Here is a 23,498-nt window from a genome sequence, read left to right on the forward strand (position 1 = left end):
AGAGTTTATAAGAAGTTTTTTAGACTCTTCATTAATTAATTGTAATTTTATTGGGTTATAAATCTTATTTGAAAAGGATGTGATTTTTTAATACTTAATTATTTCTAGTTGTCTACTTTTTTAAAACTTAGGTTATATCAAGTAAATGAAAATAATAGACCATAAATAAAGTTTTTGCATATTTACATTTCTTTTTTTAAATATTTTTATTTCTTGTATGCATTTGAGTAATTCTATATGAAAAATCTATAGATATTATTAATAGCCAATTGGAAATTTGCATATTAAAACTTAACACAAAAAAAAAATTTGTGAAAGAAAATAACCTAAGAAATCATTGCAGAAATATTTTAAGTAAATTTCAATCACACAAAATGGCTAAGGATATGAATCAGTCTGTAATGAGCACCACATCAGAAGCAGAACTCGAAGATGGTGGCAAATCATACAAGGAATTATTAAAGTTTGCCAACAAGATCTCTAAGCCCATGGCTGGCAAGAAGTTGACCTCTAGGATATACAAGTGTCTTAAGAAAGCAGCAGGTTTGTATTGTTATAAAGTGTTTGGTAGATGAAATTTTGTCATGTTAAATAACCTTTTCTTTTTGCTAAAATTATTTGTAAGTTATTTTAAAATGTTTTGTACATAAATAACTCTTTAAACGTAAAAATAGTTACATGTAATTGTTTATTTAATTAGCTTTTAGTTATATATGTGTGAAAAATACAGTGTTGTATTTAAAAGAAGTTAATGTTGTAATTTTTTTAAAGTTTATCTACAATTAGCATAGAATATGCAATGTTTAACAACTTTTTTTGAATTTATTTGTTAACAATTTTTTACAATGATAGCTTACAAAGCTTTATTTTATGAAATTAAAAAATTAAAAAAAAGTTGCACGCTTGTAAATACTGATGTTTCATATACTTCATTGTCTTTTATTATTTAAAAAATCATTGATAATAAAATGATAGCTTTTTTATTTCACTTCAAGTATTTGAAGTTTTGCTTTAATTAAATAAATTTTTATTATTCTATATAGTCATATCAATAATTTAGGTTGTTTAATTGAGTTGAGTCTTAATCAATTGCGAATTTTTATTAAAGGTTTATATTTTTTTATTAACTGCTAATAAATTAGTTTTTATTAAACCCTTTCTAAGTTTGTAATTTTTTGAAAATATCATTAAGAAGAATTGTATTTTTTTTACATGCTCTTTTAATGAAAAAATGCGTAGAAAAAAAGCTTATAGTAAATTTTATAAGATGCGGGATTTACCCTTAATATAAATGTATTACGCAATATTGATCATGGCAACGTTTTACGCGTCACTTGCGACTCCTAACGGATAAATTTTTATTAAAATTCAAACGCCAGAACTTAGCTGACGCAAGGGCCGCTTATTTATGAGAAACACGCGCATTTAGTATAGTGTAACATCTAAATGCTCTTTATTTTCTCTTCGTGATATTTACGCGCAATTATACCAACAATAACTTGTGTTAAACCAAGTTTAAACTCGCGTAGAGAGATAGTATGAGAGATTGTTCTACAGTTTAAATTAAAAGCTTTTTCAAATAAAATTTTTATTTTGAAGGGTTTCTCAGCTAAAGAGCTAGCCAAAGAGATAAATAGTACATGTAGTTTACTTGAATATTTTAGTTATAAGTAAAATACATGATAAGAAACGCTTTCAGCTCAAAACTTATATTCTGCTGTTGTAACTTTCTGCTGATGTACTTATTTTGAAAAAGAGCATGCATTGGATGTACTGTACTATTATATAATAACCATAAAAAATAATTAAAGTTTTATTTTTCTCGTAAATTTAAATTAATATTATAATAGCCGTCAAAGCATGGTCGGTTGAAAAATAGCTGAGATGTTATGTATTTGTTTCACACATAAATGAAATATGTAATATTCACACAGCTGACAAAAAAGTTGCCAGAGGAGTGAAGGAGGTCACCAAGAAATTGAAGAAGAACGGAAAAGGAATCGTAATCTTCGCCGGGGACGTGCAACCGATCGAAGTCATGTGTCATCTTCCCATCATGTGCGAAGACAGGAACATCCAATACTGCTATGTTCCTTCTAGGTGAGTGAATTTGAAATACCTCGCAGTGAAAAATTATCTCTGTTATGAGTTTAAATTCTTAAAGAACTACCTAACTAGTTATAATGGTTATAGTTTAGCTTGTACCATACTTTATTTACCAAGTAGTAATAAATTAAAAAAGTAAAAATGTTAAAACAATTAAATTATTTCAATTTTAATAAAAAATCTTTTGTCTTTAAACTATATAGAAAATAAGAGTGTTGTATAATACACTCTTATTTTCTATACAGTTTAAAGACAAAATATTTTTTATTAAAATTGAAATAATTTAATTGTTTTAACATTTTTACTTTTTTAATTTATTACTACTTGGTAAATAAAGTATGGTACTAGAATATAGAATTACACTTTCACTTCCGTCAGATAAAAAAAAAATAACTTAAATGACCATGGGTATAAGAAATAATTATAAATATTACCTTTTTATAAATTATTTTATTGATCTTTTAAACAGCACAGACATTTGAATTAAATTGTGTAATTGTTGTGTCTAGATTTATTTTTGTTTCTATTTTAGCATGGTAATGAATAGGTAAGATATAAACAATTTGTCCCTTTATTCAAATCATTTTAATATAAAGTTAATTTTCATGATTTATAATATTTCCTCATTTTGTTAGGTAGTAACAAATAAAATTTATGAATACTGTGTTCTGCCAAGCTGACCACAAAAATTTAAATATAAGGGTGTATTTTTTTAAACAGTTGACTATAAACTACTTAAGAGGCTTTAGATGGTTGTAAAACATTTATTACGTAATCTATTAAATACCGAAAACATGAAAGTTTAAGCGCAAGAAAGCGAGGCTGTTGCAACCGCTAGATTTAAAAAAACTCTAACCATAGCAAGTTATGGCAACCATGCTTTAAGCTACCTTATTTTAATATTTCAATAAAATTGTTTTTGATTGTAGTCATCTTTTGATTTGTTTACAGTTCAAGCCGCCATTGTAATATGGTTTTAAGTTTATAACTTTACCTTATTTTTATCCTTTTAACCTTTAATTTTATCTTGCTTATAGACCCTAGATTTAAATACATTTTACATGTGTTTTTTCTTTTTACTTTATAGCAGTGGGGATGTGTGATGAAGACATTGGGGGTTGTCACTATTTGAAAAAAATTGAGGCTAAACAAATTGTTGTATGATGCCTTAACTTCATACTTAGTTTTTTCACATTTATTTTTACCAAATTTGAGTATCAACTTGTATTACTACTAGTAAATATATAACTAGTTGTTAAACTACATATTTATTCAACCAGGTTAAAGTTGGGAGGAGCGATTGGATCTTCCAAACCCACATGCACGATCTTCATTGATGAGAGCGCTGACAAAAAATCTTACGACCGCGTAGTAGAAGGAATTAAGGAGCTACCGTCACCTTTCACTAAATGAATACTAATTGCCTGTGGTGTTTAGATGTTTGAACTAGTATATTTCGGATCGCCATTTTTAGTTGTACAAAATTACCATTTAGAAAATAAACTTAGAATGCATTACATTGGTTTTATTTTGCTAATTGTAAAAATTTATGTATCATGAGTACAAAGTGCTATACTTTTATTTTATACTGTATATTCAGCTTTTATAAAGCTTTCAGCTAATAGTTGTCATATTTCCCTTCTTAACATATACCATTAAATTTATAAGTTAGTCCAGGTTAATATAAGACACACAATAATTTCTATACACCATTTACAAACCCAGTTTTTTCACAGTACATTTGATAAAAGACTAGTAGGTTGTAAATGGCACATTTTCAAGTATAGAAATTACTTGTGTCTGAAGGTATTAAAGAAACCCTTATGTAACTTTAAATGTTAGGATAGTTCTAAAAATTGCATTTAGGTACAGCTTTATATTAAATTAATAGTTTTTTTTCAAAAATTACATGTAGGTGATAAAGTTAAAAGAATAAAAATACATATTAGTGAAAATTTTAATCATAGCAAAAGTATTTAAAATACTATTTGCAAATTAGATATTAAAGATTTAAAAAATTTCCTCTATGTATTACTTAGGAAATCGCTTCTACCCAAACTTGATAACAGACTACAAAGATATTACTTAAATATTACAAATTAATATTGTAATATTCATGTTGTCTGAGATAAATACCAACTAAGAATAGCGTAGTATTAGTTCAGTGGTTGGCGAAACTCCGGCCCCCGAGTTATTTTTCAGCTCCAAACATGCTTTTACAAAAGCAATAATAATATTTTTTGAGGTAACACCTTGAAATAAATCAGGCTATAAATTTAATAAACACTCGTTTGTTAATGCTATAATTTTCACATTTAAAGCTAATATAGTTTTTTTATGTTGATTACTAAACATATTTTGACATAATGCGGCCCGCGAGTATTTTTAATATAGGCCTATGACTTGAAAAAGTCTGGCTCTTACTGCACTAGTTGAAGTTTATTTTATAGTAGTTCACATTTTTAACTGATATTTTCTAAATTCACAAACCGACCTTTATTTTTTGATTAAGACTAGTGAAATTGATAATAGTTTTTATTCTTAATGGTATTATTTTGGCTAGTAATAAAAATTAAACGAATTAAGTATACTCTCAATCATGAATTGCTATCACAATTTGAACCATGCCAATAATAATGTCTCAAGTTTGGCCAGACTCAAGCTCTGTAATATATATTTTCAATGCAGAAATTAATTTGCCTAATTAAACGCAACGAAGAAAATTTTGCATGATAACTAGTCTGAGATCCTTTAAACTGAAAAAAAAAACAACAAGCTAAGTGTACATACATAGGCTTATTAACCTAAGTCTCTCAAAGCATTACAGACGCTTTGCTTTACTGATAAAAGCAGCACTTTTTAGGCGCATTGTTCTTGTTATGTACCTTTGTAAGGAGAACTTTTCAACTGAACCTGACTGGAAATATTTTGAACCAATAGTTGTGTTAAGACAACGATAGAACATATATGTTCTAAGGTTGCAGATATAAGGAAAACTACTGCTAAAAAGTATTAATTTTGTATTTTTTTTATAAGAGCGTTTTGCATTTAAAAAAACAGATATGAAAACTTTTGGATTGTCTCTAGTTTTTAAAACAAATACAAACCTAAAACCTTAACTATGTTAAAGTTGAAACTAACTCCATTAAACTAAGAAAAAAACGGCGGGTAGTTACAGTTTTTAAGGCCAGTATGTTAAAGCTTTTAAGCCTTTTACAAGACGGTTCAACTGGTTTAATAACCTAAAAGTTTTACTTAAAAATGAATATTTTGAAAAAAATAATTTAAGGCATTGTAACTTAATATATTTTGTTAGAACCTCTAGATAATGGTTTTGCATATATTAATTATCAAAAAACAAATTACTTCTTACCCAACCGTGATCAGATAGCAAAACTTGGTCTAGTTTAATTCGGAGGGAAAATAAGTTCAATTTAAAGCAATCTAAACGCATAACATCTGATACTTAGCAATGATTTTTCTATATAAGGATAAGTTTAAAAAGATTAATTAATAAAAACTTTTGCTAATAAAAAAACTTTTAAAGTTTAAATTATTAATGAATAAATTAAATATAATTGCAGTTGTTTTATTAAAAGCCACACCATTGAAGTTATACTAGTTTTTAAAACTTTGTTTATTCGCTTCTGTACACGTGATTTATAACAAAAATGTGATAGAAAACGAAAATTTAGTGCTTGAAATATATACTAAACAACATAAAACGAAAGCTTAATATACTTATCTGTTTTCAACTGGAAAAAAGTATACCTATAAGCTGGTAAAACAAAACTTGTAAATAATTTTCGTGTTCATTGTTTCCTAAACCAAAGAAGAAATGTAAGATACAGAAATATCCTAGCTGAAAAACTTACCTTTGTTTTTAATTTTAAAATTTAATTTTTCAAACCAAATTAGCTAGGATTTATTAACCAAATGAAAAAAAAATAATTAAAAACAAAGGTAAGGGTTTCAGGTAGGAAAAGTATCTTCATTGGTTTCATTAATATTAAATCCCTTAATGAAGTAGTAAGATATTAATAAAGTTTAAAAAACGATTTTTTTAATCACCCACTTTTATGTATTAAATGTTAGCTTTTTTCGATTGAAGAAATTTGCTTAATCTGTAATTTTTATATCTGAAAACAGATTGATTATTCGGTTTCAATGGTAATGCTAAGTTAAAAGCTGTTTAAATCTTCCAAATATTTAATACAACTTGTTTAAAAAACTTGTTTGTTCAAAAAATCCTTACTACCAGACAGCTTTTCATAATTAACAACAAAGTATATTTTGTAGTAAACGGTAAACTTTGTCTTGAAATAAACAACTTATAAAAGCTACTATACAGTTCTGGACAAGACGTTGAAAGGTATCCGTGGCGTACAACTCGATAACCGAAAGGTTTTTCGTGCACCAGGTCCTAGGACAAAATATTTTGAGCATTTTTTTGTTAAATGTAGTAATATAATAATAAAAAAAACTGCTACTTTAAGTTTTGTTACTTAAAACATTAATACTAGGTTAATACAGTATACTAGGGTAAAGTAGTAAAGTTTATTATTATTTAAATTTAAGTTAATAAATCTAATTTTTTTCTAAGCACTGTTACTACTATGTTTATCCATCGATTTATGATTAACTGTCTCTTTAATAGAAATATAAACTAGAAAGTTAAAGACAAGTTTATAACTTTAAGAGTATTTAGAAAAACAATCTTAAACAAATTTTAGACTAGCTGATCACTTTGTTAATCCTTCTACGCCAAAGGTTTGAAGCTTTCATAGTTTAGGCTGTTTACTGCATATGGTTTAGTTAAATCGAACGAGCTTTATTGTAACAAGTTTCAATTTCATATTTAATATTTTGAACAACTTACATAAAAAATTAAACTAGTTTTTTTTTAATAGTTGAACATTTTATACTGTATCAATTCTCATAGAAAAGAAGAAAAAATAGCATACTGAGAGTAGAACTATACTTTCTAATACTTGTGAGTTTTGACTAATCTAACTAGTAAAATATTAATCACCTCGTTAGTAAGGTATACATTTAGTAACTAGGATCAGTCAAAACATTTTTATAAGTAACCTGTAAATTGTCTAAATCAAGTCAATCTTTAAAATAGTTTACTAAAACCTCTACAATCTTCTACTTTGTACTAAAATTGAAAGCTAGTATGACTTTAGCTCATTATCGTTAAGGATAAAATTACAGAGACTAAATATCTTTATTAAATTTCTATTTATCTAAAGCTTTAGACCGAAAACTAAATGTTTGTTTTTAACTTTAATTTAAGCTTTAGCCCAACTTATGCTAAAAACTTTCGAATTAATCTCTAAAAAAGTATTTTGGTTTTTGTTGTGTTATATTTTTTTATTAAAACCACTTCAGCTCCTAACTAACTTTTGAATAAAAAGTAAAGTAATGTAATTTTGTCAATTTTTTTACTAGAGACTAAAAATGAGTTTCACTTGTTAACTTTTTGAGTCCGAATAGGATAAATTACAAAGTAAAACGGTCTGCAAAGTACAATTGTTTACTAAAGAAGTTCTTAACTTAACGTCACATGAAACTTAGTAAAAAAATAATAACTTTTTAATTAATTTTTGAAGCAATATAGCCCAAGAAATAAAGATCAAAGTCTTTTCTACTAAGGTGGCAACTTTAATAACACATCAAATAAATGTTAAGCTTTGAAAACTGAACTTGATAAAAAAAAACAAATACGTACTTAAGTTTTAAAGTGGCAAGGTAGTGTATATAAACTTAACTATTTTTAGTTCTTTAAATTTTATAAGTGCCACAACAGCTTAATATTAAAAGTGATTTGGTAGTAACTGTTTAAAATGTGCAAACAATTAAGAAAATTGTCGTTGAGAAAGCAATACTTTTTGTAAGGAACGATTTGTTGAAAAAATATCCCTTCAATGTTGTTAAAAATATCATGAAAAACATGTATATAAGAGCAAGTGTGTAGTAAAATAAGCATAAAGTAGGTAAAACATACAAACTAAGAGCATGTTACTTAAACTTACACTTTCTTTTTAGCTAAAGTTTCTGGCTATTTTAGTTTCTGTCTTTTTGCACAAAACAGTTATTTTTGTTGCAATTTTTATCAATTAGTTTAGGTCCAAAATAATTTTTTTATTTTAATTTATTTGTGACCACGTGATACGTCATAGATTTAAGCAAGAAAAATCATTTAAAGCCTTGGCCGAATAAATTTTTACTAATTTTCCGTTTTGTCCGTAAACTGTCTGTCTGTTCGTACCCACAAAAAAATCAAAATGCCTCAGCAAAACAACAACCAACCCATTGAGGAAAACCAATACTTCCAAGCATTCGTCAGAAACGCCAACCAGATGAGAACTGGTAAGATTTGAATTTTTAAATTACTTTAACTATATTTGATTTTTAGTTTAGCCGTTTTAAAACAAAATTTTTATATTGAATTTTTGCTTAAAAACCAAACAGATTAAAAATACAAGTAGTAGAAACTTAAAAAGAAGCTAAAAAAAAACTAAAACCCACAAAAAAAATCAACTCAATTATTTTTTCAGCGCTCAACCAAGTGATAAGCCCGTTCACGCAAGCAGTCAACCCCCCTCCTCCGAGGCCGGAGCCGGTGAGACAGGAGCCGCTACAGCAGGTCGTCGAAAGAAGGGCCGAGGTAGCGGTGTGGTTTCTGGCAATCGTGACAGCGGTTGGTCTGGTAGCCTACCAGGTCAAGACTGGACAGTTTGGACAATAGAAGAAGTAGAAGAAAGAACTTAAATTAAATATAGATTTAAATAATAAACTTATGTGCTGATTGAACATTTGTCTTGTTTGTTTTATTTTACTTTTAAAATTTAAACGTAAGATCTTTTTATTGTATATAAAAAGTCTGATTGTTACTTTTAACGGATACCACTAAACTTTATTAATTTTATATTAGTTTGTTTTATTTTAATTATCTAGCGTTGAGTTGAAAAATTATTTTCCAGGTGTGTTTGTGCTTTGAAAGTCACTGTCATTGACCATATACAACTATAACTCATACTCTTTAAACTTAATTAGAATAGTCTTTAACAAAAAGATAAATTTTTTAAACAAGTAAAATATAGTTTAAACTGGTTTAGAATATGTGCTTATTTTTTATTTGCAAAAGTTTGCAGTTTTCATAGTATTTCATTATTGAGTACAAACTAAATAAGATTAAGAAGTTTCTTCAGAAAAATGTTTGTTGCTGCTAGTGTTTTATTACAATCTTGTAAAAAAAAAACTTTTTTTTCTGTATTTATATAAGATAGTACAAAAGTTGCTTGTTAAATTTTTTTAAAATGACTATGTTAGGCATTTAAAGATGCATGTACAAATAATGTAGTATAAACTTAAACAACTTATTTTTGAAAATTTTCACTTTATAAAAGTATTTTGAAGTATTTTTGCACTAAAATACTGAAGATGTTGTAATTTTTTATTTTGGATGCTTGAAATTTTCTACAAAAGTTTATAAAATTATTTATTATGTCATAGTTTTTGTATTATAATATATTTTTACCCTATATAAACCTTTTTTTTAATTTTTTTTAGTTAAGTTTATGTTCGTTTGTGTTTTTGTACCCAATTCAAAAGATATACAATCAAAATGAGTGGAGCTGTTTTTCAAGTTTTCAATAAAGTCATAATGGGTAATTAAGCTTTAAAACTGTTTTTAATGAGTTTCTAAATAAGTTTAAAATCCCGTGAGAAAATAAATAACCAACTTATACTTGAAGTTTATAACATTCAAATTATTTTTACTTAAATAAGTAAGCATATAAAATGAAGTATTAAAAAAATAAAGTGAAATAATAAGTTGGAAAGTATGTAAATTATAAAAAAAAATTGATTTAGTCTAAATGTTTTGTTTTGACTATTAAATAATGTGTTAACAAATTAGCTATTTAACAAACTAGTAAGATTATTAATTCAGCTGTAAATCTTTAACTTAATTAACTACTTGTTATTTTTTTCCAGCTCTCAACAACATAGCCAGTCCGTTCGTGAACGCAGCTAACCCACCAAACCGTAACCAACAACAGCCACCCCAGGGAAACCCCCGAGAAAGATACGACCCGCAAACACACCCCCCGCCCCAAGCCACCAAATGGAAGACGTACGTCGCGTACGTGGCTCTGGTCCTAGCCTGCGGGTCGATATGCGGGGTGATTCACTACCAGGTCCAAACGGGAGAGTTCAGTTTAAGCCCGAGCTAGGCCCAGTACCAGACTTTCGGTCAATAGGGGACGTGAAAGACTGGTTTGTCCAGAAAAAGCAGGAGAAATCAACTTGATACAACATGATATAATTTTACAGCAATAAACTTGAATATGAACTGTTTTTTTTTTGTGTTTTGATGTAAAATTTTATTCTTTAAAACTTTTTTAACACGCAGAAATATATCTATTTTGGTATAACTATTTTCCATTATTGTTAAAAACTTTATTATAGTTCCATTATTAAAAACCAACAAAAGTTCTAACACAACAACTTTTTCAGCGCTCAACCAAGTGATAAGCCGTCCGAGAAGACCGGAGCCAGTCAGACAGGAACCGCTACAGCAGGTCGTCGACAGAAGGGCCGAGATGACGGTGTGGTTTGTGGCAATCGTGACAGCGGTTGGTCTGGTAGCCTACCAGGTCAAGACTGGACAGTTTGGGACAATAGAAGAAGTAGAAAGGATAACTTTGAATAGTTGAAAAATTGAGCAATGAATTTATGCATTGATTGAATTTTTGTCTTGTTTATTTAGTTTACTGTTAAAGTTTAAATGCTTATTGTTTATAAAAAGTCTGATTGTAACTTTTATGGATACATGAAACTGACTATGTTAGACATTTAAAGATGTATGTACTAAAAAGTTAAAACAACTCATTTTCAAACTTTTCATTTCTCAAAAGTATTTTAGAGTATTTTTGCACAAAAATACTGAAGATATTGTAATTTTTTATCTTGGAAGCTTAAAAATTTTTACAAAAGTTTATTAAATTATTTATTATGTCATAATCTTTGTCTTGTAATAAATTTTTAGTCTAAATAAAGAATTTTAATTTATTTATTTTAGTTAAGTTTATGTTCGTTTGTATTTTTATACCCAATCCAAAAGATATAAAATCAAAATGAATGGAGAATACTTAGGAGCAGTTTTTCAAGTTTTCAATAAAGTGACAATGGGTAAATTGAACTTTAAAACAGTTTTTAATGAGTTCCCAAATAAGTTTATAACTTGGTAAAAAAATAAATATTCCATTCATGCTTTAAAGTTTATAGAATTTCATTACTATTTTTTCTTAAGTAGTAGTAAGTATATAAAGTGAATTATTGTAAATATAAAGTAATAAGTCGCATTTACGTAAATTAACAATACAAATTAATTTAGTCCAAATGTTTTTTTTTAGAATTTTAAATGATGTGTTAACAAATTAGCTATTTAACAAACTAGTGATATTATTTATTTAACTGAAAATCTTCGACTTAACTCAAACTAACTACTTATACTTCATTCCAGCACTCAACAACATAGCCAGTCCATTCGTGAACGCAGCCAACCCACCAAACAGTCAACAACAACAGCCGCCCCAGGGAAATCCCCGCGAAAGATACGACCCGCAAACACACCCCCCGCCCCAAGCCACCAAATTGGAGACGTACATTGCGTACGTGGCCGTGGTCATAGCCTGCGGGGTGGTTTTCTACCAGGTCCAAACGGGACAGTTCAGTTTCACCCCGAGCCAGGCCCAGTACCAGACTTTCGGTCAATAGTGAAAAAACCGTGAAAGACTAATTTGTTTAAAAAAACAGAAAAAATCAGTTTGATATAATTTTACAGCAATAAACTTGAATATGAACTATTTTGTTGTCTTTTAATATGAAATTTTGATTTTTAAAAACTTTTTTAACACACAGAAGTATACCTATTTTGGTATAGTTATTACATTATGCACACAAACATAAGTTTTGAACTAGACTTTTTATAGTCTTGTTGTATGCAATAAACTTGATTATGAACTATTTTTATGTTTTTCATTATAAAGACTTGAATCTAGACACCTTATATATTCAGCATGCTTTAATTTAAGTGTTCTTTTTTCAAGTGTAATAGCAGTAAAAGCTAATTTTGATACTGAAATTTGTATCTGTTGATAATGTGGCACTTTATTATCTATACAAAGCTTAATTTATATTAAAATTGAAAGTTTGAAAACATGGTAGAAAGTTAAAAAAGACTCTTTATTCAATATTAGAAAGAGTTTTATTTCAAAACAGGAAAAGTATACTCAAGGTATAAATTACAAAGTATGAGTGTTAAAAGTATGGTACAATGGTATGAACTCAAGAAAGTTAGAAAAGTGTTAAGTATTTGATAGAAATGACTAAGGTTTTATAAAGCTGATTATTGAGTATAGACTAATTTGCAGCATAAAAAAAGATAAGTTATCTTTAAAACTTAATTAACTCACAAGTCTGATTTTAAATAAAATTAAGATTAAGTTTTTATTTAATAACCTTTGAACTAATTAAGAAAAACCAACTTATTTATTCAAAAAATCTAATACAGGGTCGGCAGCTTTTTATAAGTAATAGGCCAGCTTTTCAAAAACCTGGCCTTTTGCTTTCGGACCGCAGTTACTTAAAATAACAGTACTAATAAACATAAAACACTATAATAAACAGAAATGCTATGGTAAGCAATGACAAAGCACTAATATTACTAGTTATGAAATTAAGAGCTTAGTTGTAATATTTTACGACAAAGACTTTTTTAATGTTAAAAAAAGTATGTTTTTAGCTCAAAAGTATTTCGTGGTCCAAAGTTTGCCACCCCTGATATAACCAAACGTGTATTTTTTGCCACAATCTATAAAGACACTTTTTATTTTTAACTGCTTCAATTTGATAAAAAGTGTTAAAAATAGTATTATTTCTTTTTATATTACGTCATCTAATGTAAATTAATGGAAATTATCACTAAAAAGTTTGAGTATCTTTACTGCTTTTCGTATGTCTGTTTTGTGTTCAACTGAAAGTCAAAAAATATGGAAAAAATTTTCGAAGGCTATGCTCATGCTTTTAACAAACTTTGCGATGGTAAGTTGACTTTAAGTTGATCAGAGCTTTCTATAAAACTAAAACAATTTTAATAGACTAAAGTTTATAAAACTAATTAAACTAAGTTTATATCAGATACCCTAAGAGTAAGACTTTACCATTTTTTCGTACAGTTAGCTAAATGTTTTTTTTTCATAGGTGTCTCCAAGGTTTTAGGAGTTCATAAGAAAAAGAGCAAGAAAATTGTCAAGAACGTAGTCTTTTTATCACTCATAGTATTTGTTGGTTACCAAATTAAGATTGGAAATATTGACATAAACAGTCTAACAGCTGTGGCTGGCGTTCCAATAAAAGTAGCGTAAACAGCAGTCGAAAAAATGGTGTTTTTTGTAAGGAAATAACTGAAGAAATAAACAAAAAAATCTTACGAACAAGAGCTGTAGACGACTAAATATTTTTCTCTTAAGAGCTGGATAAATATATCTAACATCAATAAATTGTTTTATTTTGATCTGTTTCTTTTTGTTTCGTTTATGAAATTAGCACTTTCATTTTTATTTTTATGAGCAACTTTTGAATATTATTATATAGTGTTTGCTAAAGTAATCTAGTAAAACTATATCTAATCACTTACAGTTTTTTTAGTTATTAGTTTCATACTGCACTAAAAAAGTTGCATACTTTTGTTTAAGTTATCATTGTTATACATACTATATAAAAAACAAATTAAAGTTTCTGCTTAAGCTATATGAATTACAAAAGTAAACTATTTAATCTATTTTTTCTATTTCAAAGCTTTGAAAAATCTCACTAAATGAAAAATGTTTGAAAAAAATTACATAAAGTAAACTCTTTTTTATCTTTTTAACACCTACTTGTATTTGTACCTCAAATAAGTAACTCTGTATCAAGTTTATATTGTGTTTTTGAAACCTTTTGAATTCTACGAATTATACTAACAAATAAGTACTTTGTATTTTTCTTTACAAGTTGAACAGCTATGAACATTAGTTTTCTTGTAAGTAAATAAATAAACTAGACATATCCATATGAACTCTTTTAAAACCTGTTAAGGTCCCAATTTCAGTAAGAAACTGTTGATTAAAACTAATAGCTTGGCTGATTATCAAAAGTATGTAATCAGAAATATAATTCTAAATACAGCTTCAATGTTTAATATTTTTTTTGTCTATACAACTATCTATTTATAGAATCTAGAACTCTAACTTTTTAAAAAGTGGTTGAAAAGTTTATTCCACTTTCTTGATATTTGGACATTAGACATTGTATTACTTAGATAACTAACTTTATTTGAAATTTTTTATTCATTAGAAATGTTTATGCTTTACTTGTATCAAACAAATAAATAAAAATTACTTAAATTAAAAATATATTTAAAACTTTCATTGTCTGACCAATTTCAGTTGATTTACTCTATTCATTAATCATTTGATTTTAATCTGTACTAAAAGAAAAGATTAATAAAACAAAACTTATAATGTTTTGAATTAATTATTTTCAAAATATATAAAGTTTAGCTAAACTTCTATTTGTTTAACAGTTTTATAACTTATAACTACATGATTTTTGTATATATCAGTCGTGGCTTAAAAAATTCTATAAATTAAGTACTAAATAACCCATTGAAGGACATTTAAATTTTAATTTTGTCTTAACTTTTTAAAGGTCTTTAACCAAATCTTTGATTTATAACAATTAATAATCTTATACTATTTTACGCTTGTAAAAATGTAAGTACGCAAATCAAATCAACTAATCAAATCTTATTCAAGTCAAACAAACTCAAATAATACTATAAAACTTCTTTGCTTTATTTTAGTACAAGGCTTCATTATATCTACAATAACTGTCTAAACAGCAAAATCTTAATATTACGTCATAATCCATTTACGCTCAAAACTTAGTTCAATTACATTGCCATACAAACTAGTGTTCATTTACTGTTTGTCTTTGTTAAATTTAGTGTTTGTTTGTTTTGTGTTTGTCTTAAAAGAAAATCCAATCAAAATGGAAGCGATGTTCAATGCCCTACGAACTTCTTTCTACACACTTGCCGACGGTTAGCTAAACTTTTAAAGCTATGAAATACAGTAAAGTATTAACTATCTTACTTTTATCTATATTTAAATACAACTAATGTCTAAGTTTTGTTTTAAGTAAACTTTTTATAGCTTATTTAAATTTTATCTTTTGAAAATTTGTTTTTTAGATAAGCTGTTTTACTTGCAACTGAAACTAAAAAGGCATAAAAACTTATTTTCAAGTTAATAAAACTAGAAAATGTTCGAGCAAAAATATTTCTATAAGTAAAGTTTGAACACATAGTGTTCTACAATAACTGTAATACTTATTTTGTCAGATAACCAAATATTAATTTGTTAACACAAAGTGTGATTTCAAAGCAAATTTTAACATATACTTCTACTGTTTATAAGCTTTTCAATATTCTAGTAAGCAATTATAAAATAACTGTTTAAGTAATTCTTTAATGCATTCAACTTATGACCACAAATGTATAACTTTTTTGCTCTATAACTTGAACAAAAGCTCTTCATTTAAACTGAAGTAAGTACTTAAATATAGAAGGTTTAATTAAATGTATAAAAAGTTTTATAAGAATCTGTTTAGTCTTTCAGTAGTTTACAACTTCTTACACAGTCAAAAGATAAAAATACTAAAGCATTTGATAAAATGTCATAAACTGAATAAAACAAATTCAATTTAATCTAACTTAACTTCTTCTTTAATAAGGTTTCTATTTATCCTAAAATATCTGCACCAAAATAACTTTAAAACTATTTGTTTATATTAAAACAAGTTTAATTTATATTTTCCTCACAGGGATCTCCAGAATGGTAGGATTGTTTGTTCCCTTCAACCCTCACGACAACGCTGAGGTAAGGAACCAGAAAATCAAGTTTGCCGTGGGCATAGTGGCCTTCATAGTGGCCCTGGGTCTCGTAGGCTACCAGTACTACGACGGACAGTTTGATGGCTACATGGCAAGTTTTCCGAATGTCTACTATTAAGAGCTGTAAATGACAGGAGTGTTAACAGCTGTCCAGGCTACTGGTAGAGAACACTTGGAAAGAAGTAGATAAATTTGGGCTTTTTCCTCAACAAAGAGTATACGGATGTGTCTCTTTAGAAGGAATTGTTTACTACTAAGAGCTGTAAACGACAAAAATGTTTACAATAAGAGCTGTAAACGACAAAAATGTTTACAATAAGAGCTGTAAACGACTAACTTGTTTATTTTTAAGAGCTGAATAAACGTACATAACAGCAAAAAAATTGTCATGTTTTTAATAGTTTCTAAGTATAAGTTATATTATTTTTTAAACTACAAATGATAAGGCTATCAAAAAAATATTGTTTAAGTATCCTGTATTATCACAGATGTTCTTGTGCTAAAACTTTATTCCGACTAACGGCGTTTCACTAATAAAAAAGTGGAAGATTCGGAATAAAGTTTTAGCACAAGAACATCTGTGATATACATTCCGATAAGCTTAGCTTATCAGGATCTCCAGGATTTAACGCCTTATAACGTTACATCTTATGTATCCTGTATTATCACTTTAATGATATTTGTGTAATCTAAGGTCAAGTTTTTTTTATTATTTATGTCATCCAACACAAAATATACTACTTATTTAAACGTTTTTATGTTTAGTGCATGGTTCTGTTATAAACTAACAAAAGTTTTAGATTAAGATAGAAAATAGGTTCTTTAATTTAAATTAATTAAGAAAAAATCTATTAGTAGATCAAAATAACTTTTATAAGATAAGAAATACTACTTTTATTATTTGTAATCAGTGGCGACGTTCATTAAAATAAAAAGCAAAATCTAAATTACAATTATACTTGATTGGTTTAATTTTTTAAGAGACCTCGCAAGCAACTTTTTAATTTTCAAATAAATCTTATACTAACTAAAAAGTTTAAACATATCTCACTCATTTTCGAAAAAAGTTTATTAATTAATTTCGTTTAGCTCTCCTCAGAATAATATTGCTAAAAATTATTAATATTATAGAGTAATTTTAGTTATATACAGTGAATTTGAAAAGTCTAGCTGAACGTAACTATTTTTAGCTAGACATTTCAAATTCACTGTATATAACTAAAATTACTCTATAATATTAATAGTTTTTAGCAATATTGTTCTGAGGAGAGCTAGACGAAATTAATACAGTGATTAATAATTAATAAACTTTTATTGAAAATGAGTGAGATATGTTTAAACTTTTTAGTTAAAATCAGTACCAATACCAAACTATTCAAAATCTTATATTATGACTGCATAAAACTTTTATTGTAACTTTCAAGTTTTAACCACAATTAGCTTTCGACGAAAGTCTTAAAGAATGTAAGGTAATTTTAAAGAAAATAGCTCAATATCAGATCATTTATAAATATCAGATCAGTCTTTTCTAATATCTAATTAACAACTGAAGACTTCAAAAATACATAATGAAAAATTGTTTTCTTTATAAGTTTTTTTTACTACTTGCAATTAAAATTGTTATACATATAGGCCATACAGGGCCAATATTTAATCAATTACCATAGGCTTTTATATGTTAGCTTAAAATATTAGCTATAAATAGTTTTGTTTAAAATATAACAAAGTACCAAACAACATTTGTGATAGTTAAGTTTTCTAAACAGTTACCAATACAAACGCAAGGACCTCGACTATTCCTTTTATTTTCTTACAAAATAAAATTTTACTGAATTTTTCTACTTTTGTTTTTAAACTAGAGACTCAGAGAGTACTTCGCAAAATTTGTATGATAGCTTAGACAAAGTTCTACGAGATTGCCAGTTTGTGAAAAAAAAGTGGACCCCCTAAGACTTTAACATTTTATTTTTAAAAACTAGATAAATGTTTAAAAAAAATCCAACCATAATTGAACAACACTTTGACATTACATTTTCATAAACTCTATTAAGCTTAGCTAAAATCTTTCAAGTTTGTAGTTTGTATGGTTTGTAATTAGCTAACCTTTCTGTATATCTACAGTTTTTATATAAAACTAGACTCTAAAATTACACAAATAATAGGACGTTATGAGATATTTATCATTAGTTTAAGTTTAGTATCCTGCACAACAGTCAATTTTATCTTTTGTTAATGCAATGTTTTTATTTAAGCTAATTTATGTAAAACTATCTTATCGGTATACTTATAGATATACAAAAAATCTTAATTGAAATAAAACAGTCTTATAAAGCTTCTTTGCTTTACTTTGGTACAAAGAGTTCATATCTCTACAAAAACTGACTGAACAGCAAAATCTTTATATTACGTCATAATACATATACGCTCAAAACTTAGTTCAATTACATTGCCATACAAATTAGTGTACATTTAGTGTTTGTCTTTGTTAGTTTAGTGTTTGTTTGTTTTGTGTTTGTTCTTAAATAAAAAGCCAATAAAAATGGAAGGAATTTTTGATGTTACTTTCCATACTTTCAACAGACTTAACTCAAGTAAGCTAAACTTATAATTAATATTTTATACAGCTAATGATTTAATATTATTTAATTTAACTTTAATGTTGTGCATCTATTTTGTTAAAAATAAGTAACAAACTCTACAAAACTTAAAGTATCTTTAAGTCTTAAGTAAAGTGTTGTAGTTTTTTTAAATATATGCAATTTCTAAGTTGTATTAATAAATTATAACTTTAAAAAACAACATTTAAAGCATGCTTAAGATTCATCTTTTTAATAAACTATAATTAGTTCTTTCATATTTTACAGTCTTATTCATTTCCAAATGCTTTTATTTTTGAATTTAATCTAAATGTTATTAAGAAAATAATAACAAGGATAGGTAAACGTAGTTAAGTAATTATTGTTTACATGGTTATATATTAAAATATACCAGTTTTTGCTCTGTAATTAAAGTATAAATATGTTAATAAAACACTATACAATAATCAAGTGGAAATAAAAAGCCTCTCAAATGTAAAAGTATATAAAATAATCTTAAGAATAAACATGAAGTAAAAAATATAATAACATCTAGCTTGTTTTCAACTTAAAGTTTTTAAAACGTTTAAACTTTTCAACCTTGTTATATAGTTTTTGTATTTTAATTTTTTATACTAACTAATATTTCATTACCTTTTAAAACAGAAAGGTATACGATTAGTTTACTAACTTTTATTTGTCATCAGGTTTTCTTGCTATAACAGTTAGTAAATTATAGAAAACCTTATCCAATAAAGCCTATCCAAATTCGAATAAATCTCAGTATGATTATTCTTGTAGTTAAATCTTGGGACAAATAGAAGACACTAATTTATGCTAGTGAAAGTTTTTTAATCACTTCAAACTTTTTTATTTAACGAAAACAAACTAAATGAATCTCTTTACACTAGTATTTTATCTTAGCCAGTTTCAAATATAGTTTAAAAATTTCAATAGCTTAACTTAAATTAAGATTTTTGATAAATAGGTAAAAACTATAACTACTCCAAATTTTCCCAATAAAGTAATTGTTTTTTAAAGAATACTTTTCTAAATTAAAGTTTGTTTTTTCAGGGCTCAACGCGCTATTTGTCACTGAAAACCCGAGGGAATCCCAGCAGGAAACCAGAAACAACACCTATTTCGTCGCGCAAATTGTGGCCCTGCTTGGAGCGGTGGCTGTTGTTGGGTACCACGTCGCTAAGGGAGTAGACAGTACCCTCTGGGACGACCTTGCACAAGCTGGCTGGGTTTGAATTTTTCGATAGAGGGCGTTGAAGTCAGGAGCAGTTGAAGTTGGCATTTAAAAAGAGTGTACAGAAGTTACTCTTTGGAAGAAATTGTTTACTATTAAGAGCTGTAAACGACAAAAATGTTTACAATAAGAGCTGTAAACGACTTACTTGTTTATTTTTAAGAGCTGAATAAACGTACATAACAGCAATAAGTCGTATTATTTTACTTAATAAACTCTTAAGCTATGATTTGGGAAAATAAGAAAAATATTATAATTTAAGTTTTTTGCGTTGTATTATATATGATTATTTTTGTAGTCCGTTTAAAAAACCTTACTTATTATTATTATACTTAACTATGCCTTATGCATCATTTTATGTGTTTCAACTTTAATTTTCATTGGTAAAGAAATTGTTAAAGATGAAAACTTTCATTTTAGTTGAAGTTTTTGGCTGTTTAAATTTTTTCTAAAACTTTCAACCAAGTAATAATTAAATCAAACTTAATTTTTTTAATCAGTTTGTAGTTTATTTTTTTTTAAACTATGGTTTTTAGAATAACTCTTAAATCTAAGCTAACACTACAACTATAAACTAAGTTTTCTTGAACTTATTTCACTAATGGTTTTGTAGTAACTAAGTAAAATAATTAAGAAAATGTTGGCTCATAGAAAAAGTTTTAAGTAAATTAATTTAATAAACCCATCGCTAACTGTTTTCCATAGATTTTGCTAATGTGTGCAGTGAACAGTAATACAGTTATTTATCTATTCAAAGATAATGAAAAGTAGATATAGATTTAATAGAATATTAAAAACAGTAGGTGTTTTTATTTTTCTAAAGTTTTTTAAAGATTTCTACTTTTTAATATTTTTTATAGGTATTTGTATTGTAAACCATAACAACAGTGAATTTTATTTAAATGACAAATACTTTTTATAATTAAAGTTTAACAGAGTTTTTTAAAGTCTGATTGCAAGTGTCCTAAAGCACAACAATAAAGTATAAACTTCTCACCACATATGTACTGTATAAATATTTTGAAATTTATAGGTTTGAAACAATATTTAAAAAATAGTAATAGACATAATGTACCAATTTTAGTTAAGTGATTTTAAAACTTCATGTAAACGGTGCAGCCCATGTCATTAAACGAAAAGTATTGTGCAGACTAGATATTGGACATGTATTTTCTCATTAAAAAACTTCTGTTATAATGAAACTCTTGTTTGAATAAGTTTTACTTATTTTATTGCTGAATTCTGATACTATATATATTGTTTATTAAACGAAAGCGCTCAAAAAGTTTGGTCTAAGGACCTGGAGTACAAAGGAACCTTTCGGTTATCGAGTCGTACATCATCATGCTTATAAAATTTCTTACGAGGGAAAACATATAACTTTTTTTATCATTTAAGTATTTAAATCTTTAGTAATAAATCAATCAATTAAATGAAAAGAAAGAAAAGAAAACTAGTACATATACTAGTACAAAACTATTTCAAAAGCACAGTTTAATTTAGTTGAATAAAAACTTATAAAATTAAATAAATTGTATGTTCACAATAAGACTTTTAATGACCACACTATTAATAGTGCTTTCATTAACTATAAGATATAGCTTGAAGTGGTTCATACCAAGAGTAAAAGGTTTAAAACTAAATTGATTAACTTTATTTCATTTATAAAGTTTTTAATAGTAAAACAACAAGTACTTTAAAGTGATAGTTTAAGCTATTAGTTTTGAGATACTGGCTGCTATGATTGACATTTACAACTTTAAGAAGCATTAGAGTTTCAAATAAAATATAGACTTGTGTATTTAATTGCAACTAATACTTGACTGTTTACTATTTTCTAAATGTTTTCAGACTATGTAAAACTTGTAACAGTATTTTTTATTTTAAACTTTCTATTATATTAGTTACTATAAAAATTTTGCTTAAACATCGCAAGGAGCTAATCTTTTATAAACTTCATAAGCTTATATGCTAGCATTAAAGGTCAATTAGTTTACATAACTTACAGTTTGGACTTTAAATATTATCAAAAATTGTAAGATTCTAAATATTAGTTTTAAGAAACTTTGGTCATAACTGAAATTGCCAAAACAAAAATAATTTATTTATAAGTTGTAGCTGCAAAAGGTAAAATAAAAAATGCTCAAAATTTTGTAACTTTCCGTAGAGTTATATTTCAAAAAAAAATATACATATTAAGAGAGGCTCATTTTGATTGTAGTATAAGTATTTAATTTTGTCAAAAAATGCAGCTGTGAATACCCATTTTTAAATATTTTAGAATTATCAAAAATAACAACTTTTTTAAGTACATAGCTTTTACCTTTATAAATGTAAAACTACCTATATCTTTTTAATTTAAAAGACTCTAAGTTTCCTAGAATATAGTTCAAGACTTGTTTCTTTTTAATCCAAAATGCAAATGTTCATTATAAGTTTTATAAATTCAGCAGAAGATTATAAAATTTGTAAAGTAAAAGCAACTTTAGTTAGTTATCTACTTTAGGATTGGTTGAAAACTAGATGTATCTTATAAAAAAATACTTGTAACGAATTTACTATTTAAGTTTGTTAAACACCTACAGTAGGTGAAGTATCTAAATGATAGTATCTTAGATAGTATGTTGTAGATTGAGTAGCTTTGTCTAATATGTATTTTTACTGGCCATATTCAATGATGTTGCGGCCTTATTTACAAAATGCTGCAAAAACATGTTTGTATTAAACAAACATGTCTTAAAAGATTTAAGTTTAATAAAAAGAAAGCCAAATCAATAAACTAAAAATCCTTCTTTTTTTCTTTAAGGATGAATACAAGTACTAAAATAGTTAAATTTGTAAAAGATAATGATCAATTAAACTTTTTTATTTGAGTATTAAAACACTTAGGTTTTTTATTTTTGAACAGGCTTATTTATTCCAACTGCTGTAATAAAGTTGTAAACTTTTTTTTTTCAAAATTCAGTAGCTTTTATTCATAATAAAAACACAATTTATCAATCAAATAGTGTACCATGTATATTTTATTTAATAAACTTTTAACGTACACTTTTAATACATAATGTTATATATAACAAGTAGCAACTAGTATTTAAAGTAAGTATTAAAAAAGAAATCAACTAGTTAATAAGAATCTACTTATAAATTTTGTTGTAGTTTAGACCAAAAACTTAAAGTTTATATAGACTTAAACCACATTAAGTAGTTAATATAAGAGATCATAAAAAAATCACTACATGATTTATGGAAAAGACGTTAAACTGTATCCAAAAGGTGTACGACTTGATAATCAAAACGCTTTTTTTTGTACAATAGGTTCTAGGACCAAACACTTTGAGCGCTTTTTTTGTCGTTCAATAATAATTAAGTAAAAAATCATAAAACAGATTATTAACTAGATAATTATGTCCAAAGAATAGCTCTAGACCAGTTTTTCGGATGTTGGTACCGAAAATACTTTATAACTGAGTAATATAAAAAAAGCAAAGTTTAAATGTATCTTAATTAAAATTACTCAATTTTTTTCATGGAGTTGATCTAAATTTTAAGCCAA

At 26.6% G+C, this 23,498-nt stretch overlaps 1 protein-coding gene across 1 annotated transcript; it reads left to right on the plus strand.

Moving 5' to 3' along the window:
• Window positions 1–348: 348 nt before the first annotated feature.
• On the plus strand, window positions 349–3,588 carry LOC145831666 (H/ACA ribonucleoprotein complex subunit 2-like protein). Its single transcript, XM_082938977.1, has 3 exons — window positions 349–543; window positions 1,935–2,100; window positions 3,387–3,588. The coding sequence occupies exons 1-3, from the start codon at window positions 375–377 to the stop codon at window positions 3,517–3,519; spliced, it is 468 nt and encodes a 155-aa protein (XP_082795103.1). The 5' UTR covers window positions 349–374; the 3' UTR covers window positions 3,520–3,588.
• Window positions 3,589–23,498: the final 19,910 nt, after the last annotated feature.

This window comes from Thalia democratica, chromosome 3 (genome assembly GCF_965202585.1).
Source record: "Thalia democratica chromosome 3, ktThaDemo2.hap1.1, whole genome shotgun sequence".
Taxonomy (NCBI): Eukaryota; Metazoa; Chordata; class Thaliacea; order Salpida; family Salpidae; genus Thalia; species Thalia democratica.